Raw genomic sequence first — 9562 nt, forward strand, 5'->3', positions numbered from 1 at the left:
ACAATTGGGGTTTTTGAGAGATCGATTCTCTATGTGTGTGGGTTTTGTCGGAGAGATCAAGAGATGTGTATATGTGTGTTATGGCGTGTTGGTTCAGGAAGAGAGAGAGAGAGAGGGAGAGAGAGAGAGAGAGAGAGAGAGAGAGAAGTCAAAGAGAGCCAAGGGAATAGGGTTGGCTGATTTCCTTTTTTTAAATTAAAACAATGTTAAAGTAAATATAAAAATTGGTAAAATAAATTAAAAGGGCAAAATCGTCCTTTTAGTTTTTTCAAGGACCAAAACCACAAAACATAGTTAATTTTGGGACCAAAATCACGGAAAATCCTTCATTTTGGACCTTGTATGCAAGTCGAAATTTTTTGGACCCTATCCACATTTTTTATGAAACCACAAGGACTAATTTTGCAGTTTTTTCATTAGTTAAAATATTGTGTAACGTCCCAAAAACCAGAGTAAAAATTTGTAATTTTTAAAGTTAATTAAAATCATTTTCAAAAAACACCAACATCATTAAATCATCTATATCTCATCAAAATTCCAAAATTAAGAGTATTATATCAAACAAAATCCTAAAAACATGAAAGTTGCCGAAGAGTATGCACAATCAAGCCTTGACCTTTCCCCGATCCTCTGAAGCACCTGAAATATTTAAATCTACAACTATAAACCAAAACTTAGTGAGTTCCCAAAATACCCCACACCACAATACACATACAATGCATGTACATAATGGCCTACATCACAAGGTTGATCTGCCCCTTTGGCCTTCAACATAAAGTTGGTCCGCCCCTTTGGCTTTCAACATGAAGTTGATCTGCCCGAATATCTCGGTCTTTTTCATACAATCGTCTGCCCTCAATCCACCCACAATATGTCGACATATACAAATAAACAAACAATTACCAAACAAACAATCATACGTAATTATTATACTTTTATACAAGTATTAGGGTATGTGCATTCCCAAACATATTAAAAAGGGTTAGAACTAGATAAAATCGATAACAAAGAGCTCCAAGACAGAATTCTCGCAAAAACATGTTTTTCTGATGGCTTGGTTCGAGTTTTAGAAAAAACTTTCACAAACAATAGCTATGGAAACCAAGAGAGAACCTCGACTTGTTCTCGGGATTGACAACCAAAAAGTAGAAGGTAATCGATCTATAAGTCGAAGGGAATGACATCTAAGGGATTAGGACCACTCCCTTTCCTACATTCAATTTTTGCCGACAACAAGACAAAAAAGAACAAAAACAGTAGTTACGCTTGATGAACAAGGAAAGAGAAAACGAATTTATACAGTTGACATAAATGGTCCTTATGGTTTGACATGAAAATTAAACTTACCCCAATTTTGATTTCTTCTTCAAAACAACTTTCTAGAAAATGCATTACACCCCCTTGACTTATAAATACTAAATAAGTTAATAAATCGATTTATTATTATTATTATTATTATTAGGCAATAAACGAATTACATACCAAGAATCGAAAGACGAGTGTGATAAAGATCGACTAATTGGGATTTTTTGGAATGAATCTAGGAATTTTGAAATCTCCATTCCACATTAGATGTGAGGTGATTTTCGAATTATATCTTCATCTAACATGGGATGGTAGATGAAACATGGCAAGTGATTTAAGGCTATAAATAGGGTGTTGGGGGTTTCATTCCTCCTTGCACCTTGGCTGGATATTTTCTCCAACTTCTTCCATTTCTCTCTATGGAACAAATTTTCTAATCCTTCCCACGGTTTAAAGAAATTTAAGCCTCTCCTAGTTTTCTTTTGGTTCTCTTTTTGGAGTCATTAGGTGTGATTCCATTATAAGGATTCTACTTTGGGTCATATCATTTAAGCAACATGGTTGGATCAAGAAGCATTAAGAAGGGGTAAATAAGATCAAGATCAAGCTGCGTAAGAGGTTATTATGTAATACCCCATTTTCTCCTTATAGTATAAATGATTGGTTACGTAAATAGATGTCTTTGATAGAAAACTATTTAGGATAAATAGTCTTGACGAAAGTCGTTGTACGTGTTAGGTGCATTTTGTGCACCTTTTTGCACACCTATTCGTCCCTTTTATGCATCTATTTAGCATAGTTGTTATTCATTTTTCGTGCATTTCATCCAATTTATGTTAGTCTCTAGAGTAACCTTATTTTCACACTTTCATGTTCTTTTCAGGTAAACCGGAAGTTAGATCGCTCTTTGGGAGGTGCCGGGAAGCATCGGTGAAGATTTCGGGATAATCGGGTGAAGAACGGATAGGTTGGAAAACTCAAGTTTGGATTCGGAGTCAGAGGAATACACGAGTCGTGTTGGATTTACACAGAAAAGTGGGCACGAGGCATGTTTTACCAAGAAAAAGCTATTGACCTTGCTGAACACGACCCGTGTCAGTTTAGCCTATTTCAACACGGGCTGTGTTGACCATGCTGAACACGACCCATGTCAGTTTAGCTTATTTTGACACGGGCTGTGTTCGACCCAAAAACTACATTTTGACAGTTTTTCCTATCTTTCATATTACGGGATGAGGGTCATTTTTACACACACATCATATCAGAGCACTATTGGTAAGGGGATTTTGAAGGCTTTTGCAAGGATTTGATCATTTATCATTTGGAAACATTATTTCTCTTATATGTAAGTTGTAATTGCACATTGTTTCCATCTTTTGACTTATGATCTTGTTCTAGCCATGTGTGGATAGAACCCTAGTTTCTCCAACTTCATGTTTTGACTTCTTAGTATTGATTTCAATCATATGACCTGATGTTTGATTTTAATTTCTATCTAGTGAAATTGATTTTGCTTTAATCTAATGTTTGATTCTAATTGTGATTCTTATTGGCCATTTGAATTAGGGTTAGGTCATTCAAGTTATCTATTTTGCAAAATCTATAATTGTTTTGTGAATTGGACTAAGTAACAAGCACTAAACTGATTTCCATTGAATGAATTTAGTGTAAATCTTATTTACACATTCTTACACTCCTGATCTTGTGAGGAGTATTGGGTGTTGTTGGAAACATTCACATAAAGCTTAATGTAATCTTTTAATCTAATTCTAAGAGCTTGTTTAGATTAGGTTAGTAAGGTTAGGGTTAATCAAAGGGCTTGTTTTGGTTAATTAATGTGGTGAATGGGAAGTGTTAGAGCTTGTTAACACTTTCAAGTACCAACTTATATAGAATTGAGCAAGTATCTAGTCATCTTTGAATCGCATTGCTAAGTTGTCATACATAGAGTTGGAGTCCTTACAGTTTCTGAATCTAATTCACTTATTTAGTCTCTTACTTGTGTCTTTAGTTATTTGTTCTAATCATTGCATTCAAAACCCCCCTCTTTACTGTTGGTGACCAAATTACCTTGCGCAAAGAGGTATAGACTGATTGTCCCGTTTCTCTGTGGATCGACCCTACTTGCCTTGTACTACCTTTTAATGCAATATAATAATGTTCTTTTGGAGTATATCGTACCCCTTTATTTGTTGGGTTTGACACCCCTAACAAATTGGCGTCGTTGTCGGGGACACAATGTTACTAACTGTTTATGCCAATATCTTTTCGTACAGGTACACCACTGCCAATTGACTTAGAGATAGAGAAGACTGCAAAGACGTTATGGAAGCAAGCCAAGCTTCGTAAGAGGCAATCGGATTTTGAGACTTCTTCATAATCCACCCCTCTAGTCATTAACCTTTGGGAGGATATACCCCTCTTAAGTGTATCCGCATCCGAAACCAAAACTCTCTCACTCTCACCACTACCATCATCACCCAAAAATACCACTCCACCCTCTTCACCTACTTATAATATCCCAAACACTACACCCACAGAAACTTCAACCACTACTCATACCATGGTAGATAACCATAGAGGGAATCCATCTCCAAATCCACCACCCGAGCAAACCCTTCGCCAATGGGCAAGGCAAGAGGTTACTCAACAACCTCTTTGCATCACATATCCGGCAGCCACCAACTTAGAACTAAAATGAAGATCCTTTAGAGGTTACTTACTCCCAACCTTTAGAGGCCTGGAAAATGAAGATCCTCACAAGTTCCTCACCGAGTTCCATGTTGTCTGTGTGGGCATGAAACCACACAATGTCACAGAGGATCAAATCAAGCTTAGGGCATTCCCCTTCGTGGTGCAAGATGCAGAAAAAGACTGGCTCTATGACCTCCCACCAGGGATGGTTACTACTTGTGTAGATCTTGAATGCCTCTTTTTGGACAAATATTTAACAGAGATGAAAGCTTCATCCCTACAAAGGGAAATCATTGGAATCAAACAGCATAAAAGAGAAGCCTTTCACACATATTGGAGAGAGATTCAAGAAACTTTGTGCCCGATGTCCAAAGCATGGAATCACCGAATACCATCTCCTCTAACACTTCATTGAAGGCGTGACTCCAATGGAAAGAAGGCTTCTTAATGCCTCAAGTGGCGGGTCTTTACCCGACAAGACTCAAACCGAAATTTGCAACTTAATCAAGAACATGGTTGGAGATTCAAAGCATTCAATTCATGATGAAGAATGGTACACTGATGCACCCCGAGGTTTAAAGGAAGTCCAAACTCCTCAAATTGAAGCATAATTGTCCGAGCTTACAATAGTGGTTATGATGTTAGCTAAAGATAAAGGTGTGCAGCCCACACCCCGACCTTGCGGTATTTGTACTCAAGTGGGGCACCCAACCGATATGTGACCTCAATTTCAAGAGGAGGATTATGAAGAAGAAAAAGCCATGGGAGGCTATTCCAAATCAAATCGAAGAGGATACAATCAGCCATGGGGTGACCAAAAATGGAACAACAATCAAGGTTGGGGAGGAAATCACCAGGGAAGCTATCAACCAAGTCAAGCACATCAATACCAATAAAGATCACCTTTTCCACCACAAAACTTTCAACCAAGACAGCCACAACACCCTCCACAACAAGCAGGTTCATCAAGTATGTCCTTAGAGGACATAGTGAAGAGTTTGGCAACTAGTACACAAGCTTTCCAACAAGAAAAAAAAAGAAAGCACAAAGAACTTAGAGCGACAAGTTTCACAACTTGCTACTTCCATAAGCAAACCAAATTCGCAAGGAAATTTGCCCGCCCAAACTGAAACGAACCCACGACACAACGTATGTGCCATCACATTGAGAGGCGAAAAGAGTTACAATTGTCCAAAAGTGTCGGTTGATCAAGAGGAAGAATAAATAATGATTGAAGACGCAACCAAAGAAGAGAAGAAGGAAGATAAAACAACCAAAAAGAAGCCCTTCATCACTGAATCTAAAGCCACACCTGCTCCATTTCCCGAAAGATTAAAGAGCACGAAGAAAGAACGGGAGGAGAGTGAGATCATGCGAATATTAAACAAGTTTCAAATCAACATCCCACTCCTCGAGGCCATCAAGCAGGTTCCTAGATATGAAAGGTTCCTTAAGGATCTTTGTGTATCTAAAAAAAATAAAAGGAAACCAAACTATAACAGTCGGGGAAAACGTATCCGCGATTTTGCAAAAGAGGATGCCCCAAAGTGCAAGGATCCCAGTTTGTTTACTGTGCCTTGCAAATTGGGGAATCTTGATGTACCTCGAGCCATGCTTGATCTAGGTGCGTCTATAAATGTCCTACCATATTCTATTTTTAAATCAATTGGTGTAGGAACATTAAGCAAAACCGGTGTGATCATCCAACTTGCTGACCGGTCAATCGTACACCCAAACGGTGTACTAGAAGACGTGTTAGTGCAAATCAATGAATTTGTTTTCCCAACTTATTTTTATGTTTTAGATATGGGAGATGATGACTCTCCAATTTCAAGTTCTATACTTTTGGGTAGACCTTTTCTTAAAACTTCTATAACAAAAATTGATGTCTACAACGAAACTTTAACTATGGAATTTGATGGTGAAGTTATCAACTTCCATATTCAAGAAGAAAAAAAGGCTCCTTCCGATGTTCAATCTGTCAATCTTGTGAATATAATCCAACCCTCAATAAAAAAGTTTTAGACTTGTCTAACAATGAATTTCTAGAGTTAGTTTTGTCACGAAAACTAGACAGGAACAAAGCCAAAGAACTTGCAAAGGAGTTCGATATAAATAATGAGGTGTTGGAGATTTTAGAGTTTATTGATGACAAGAAGCATATGTGGATTGATGAAATGAAGTCCACGCCACCTACAACCAAAGTCAAACCCCTTCCACCGGTGGAACAAGCACAAGATTCAGGATCAAAAACTCTACCAGAACCTTTAAAGAATATACATATCGAGAAGGAGGGCACCCAACCGGTCATCAACTCAAATAAACTATCAAAGAAGGAAGAGAATGAGTTGATAATCATGTTGAATAAATACCAAATAAGGACTGAGTGGACAATCTCTGATATTAAGGATTTAAGTCCTTTTTGGTTTGTGCGCAAAAAGAAAGCCAAAGGAAGGTTGTAAGTTATATTGAAGGAGGTAGCGAGAAGATTGATGCGTTGGAAAGGCCCACATACTTAGAATGAAACATATTTCGGGGCCAATTGGAGCCAACGATTTAAAACAAGGGCGGCTAACCGGGAGGCAACCTGGGGGTATTTTCGTCTTTTACTTTAAAACATTTTCGTTTTTTTTTGAAGTTTTTAGTTTTTAATGTTCCAAATGTGTTGCAATATGTTTTTAAGCCTTCAAAATGAATCTCGGGGTACAAAAATCATTTTCCGAACGATTGGGGATTTCGAGGGTTCAAAATTTGGCATTTGCATGTAGAGGCGCACACGGGTCGTGCCTATTTTGGCTTGAAATCAACACATGCCGTGTTAAAAGTCCAATGCCATTTTCAACCTTTTTGCTGAACACGGGCCGTGTCAGTTTAGTGCAAATTAACATGGGTTGTGTTCAAAGTCCAATGCCATTTTCAAACATTTTTGCTGAACACGACACGTGTCAGTTTAATGCAAATCAACACGGGTCGTGTTGACGCAGCAGCAAAAAAAAAATTGAGTTTAGTGTCAAATATGTTTTTTATCACCCCATTAACCCATAACTCACCCCAAAACAATTTCTCTATTCTAAGAACCCCTAGGTCCGAAACTTTCACAATTTGTTTTGTGCTTTTGGGCTTGATACTTCATGTAGGCAAGCGTGGGGAGGTTGAAGAGGATGTTCTCACCACCAACTGCAAGGCTCCAAAAACGATTCGGTAAATTCTTTCCATATCTTTAATCGTCCATATTTTGCTTAAAAATTCAATTGGTGTGCACTTGTGACTGTTTTGGACACTTACCCAACCGGGTACCACTCGCCGCCTCCTCCTCCGCAATAGGTTGTTCCGCCCTCTCCGAGCATCGGGGACGATACTTATCTTTAAGCTTTAGGAGGGATAGAGTTGTACATTAAGTTCATCCATGCATTTACATGTTCATATTATTCATGCATAAAAAAAATAAATAAATAAATAAAAATAAATAAATAAATAAAAATAAATAAATTCAAAATGATTTTAACCCTCTTATTTGCATTTTCTTCTCTTGCGTTCTGCATTTTAAAAACTATCAAACCCAAAAATATTTTTTTCCTCTTTATTCTAGTTTTAAAGTTTTTGCATCCCATTTTCATGCATTTATAAAAAATAATTTTTTTAAAGATGATGATGATGATGATGATAATAATAATAATAATAATAATAATAATAATAATAATAATAATAAATCATAAAATAAAAATAAAAAATAATAATAAATTTAATACGAGATGAAGACAATCTTTACATTTGATAGCTCCATGAAATGGGAAAACAAGAAAAACCAAAATGAAAAAAGAAATCCGAAGCGACGGGACTGTCATTGGAAGTGTAGAATCAACTGTCATAACTAGGGGACCCAAACACCGTAATTCGAGACCCCAACTTTAGATAATAAAAGAAATGACATACTAAAATGTTTTTGTGGGCGGTAATAACAGCTTTAGGATGATTTGCTTTTGAATGTTTAAAAAGAATCCTTATCGATAACTCTAGACCCACAAAACACGGACATATTTGTTGACACACGTTACCCTCGCGGTAACAGAGAGCTTTAGTATCAGATCCACACAGTCAAGAAAGAAGAACGGGTACAACTGTCATACTAGTACCCAAATCAAAGTTTCAAGTACTCAATTGAAGAAATTTTCAGAAGTTCAAAAGTTGGTTGAAGAACGCAAGCTCAAAACGAAGATACAAATCCAAGTTCAATCAAATCAGAAGCCATCTCAAAGTCAAATATGGCGAATGAAGAACTGTGTGATATGATACTTGTGGCTCTCAAAAAAAGTGAAAGCATAGGAGCTGGGCCCCTTCGGGTGGGCTCATTGCTTCAGCAAAAGCTGATTTGCGGTGACGGGTTCCTAAGGATGCGACGATTCTGCTTCTTGACCATCTAGTCTTAAGGAAATGAGATCTCGTACTGTCTTATTTTCGCTCAAAACAGCTAATTAAGGTACGAAGTTTAAATAAAACTATGGTTGGATTATTGGGTTATACCGTTTCGTGGTCTTCCTCACTTTGGGAGTCTGTGATATATGAAAGGTAGCAGGATGGTCGCCTAAGCATTAGTGATTGGAGTCCCATCTATGTAAAGTCTGATCATATACATATATTCATATTTATAAAAATAAATAAAAATATTACTTTTGTTCTTAAATTTTTCTTTGGTTCATTTTTCTCAAGTTTCTTTTGTACATGTATTTCTTTTTCATGGTTTTCATTACATGCATTCATTCTTAGCTTTTAGGATCCTTCTGTCCCCTTTTGCTCTATGTTTCTTTTTGCTATCTAGAAGTCATCCTGTTTCGTCTGGTTGTTGTTCTTTCTTGAGGACAAGAAAGGTCTAAGCATGGGGAGATTTGTTAGGTGCATTTTGTGCACCTTTTTGCACACATTTTAGTCCTTTTTATGCATCTATTTAGCATAGTTGTTATTCATTTTTCATGCATTTCATCAAATTCATGATAGTCTTTAGAACAACCTTATTTTCACGCTTTCATGTTCTTTTCAGGTAAACCGGTGGTTAGATCGCGCTTTAGATGGTGCCGGGAAGCATAGGTGAAGATTTCGGGATGATCGGGCGAAGAACGGAAAAGTTGGAAAAATCAAGTTTCGATTTGGAGTCGAAGGAGTATACGGGTCGTGTTGGATTTACACTGAAAAGTGGGCCTGTTCGACCCAAAAACTGCCTTTTGACAATTTTTCCTATCTTTCATACTGCGGGATGAGGGTCATTTTTACACACATCATATCATAACACTATTGGTGTAACATCTCAAAATTCAAGACTAAAAATTTCTTTTAATAAAACATCACTTTAAGCAAATTCATCATGTCAAAACATAAACAGAGTATTAGTTTCCAAAATACATGTTCGTTATCAGAGTAAACATTCCCAGGCTGTCTAAACTATGTTGTGTGCCATGCGATCACCCCGAGCTTTTCCCTCCGCTACCGGAAGTACCTGAAACCAAAACTGAAAACCGTAAGCACGAAGCTTAGTGAGTTCCCCACCCTACCACATACCATGCATAACCAC

The 9562-nt window shown here is 37.3% G+C and overlaps 1 protein-coding gene across 1 annotated transcript; it reads left to right on the forward strand.

The window, feature by feature from the left end:
* The first annotated feature begins 5226 nt into the window (after nt 1-5226).
* On the forward strand, nt 5227-6461 carry LOC111897406 (uncharacterized). The gene is made up of 3 exons (XM_023893366.1): nt 5227-5623; nt 5675-5920; nt 6049-6461. The coding sequence occupies exons 1-3, from the start codon at nt 5227-5229 to the stop codon at nt 6459-6461; spliced, it is 1056 nt and encodes a 351-aa protein (XP_023749134.1).
* Nucleotides 6462-9562: the final 3101 nt, after the last annotated feature.

The sequence above is a fragment of the Lactuca sativa genome, chromosome 6, assembly GCF_002870075.4.
Source record: "Lactuca sativa cultivar Salinas chromosome 6, Lsat_Salinas_v11, whole genome shotgun sequence".
Taxonomy (NCBI): Eukaryota; Viridiplantae; Streptophyta; class Magnoliopsida; order Asterales; family Asteraceae; genus Lactuca; species Lactuca sativa.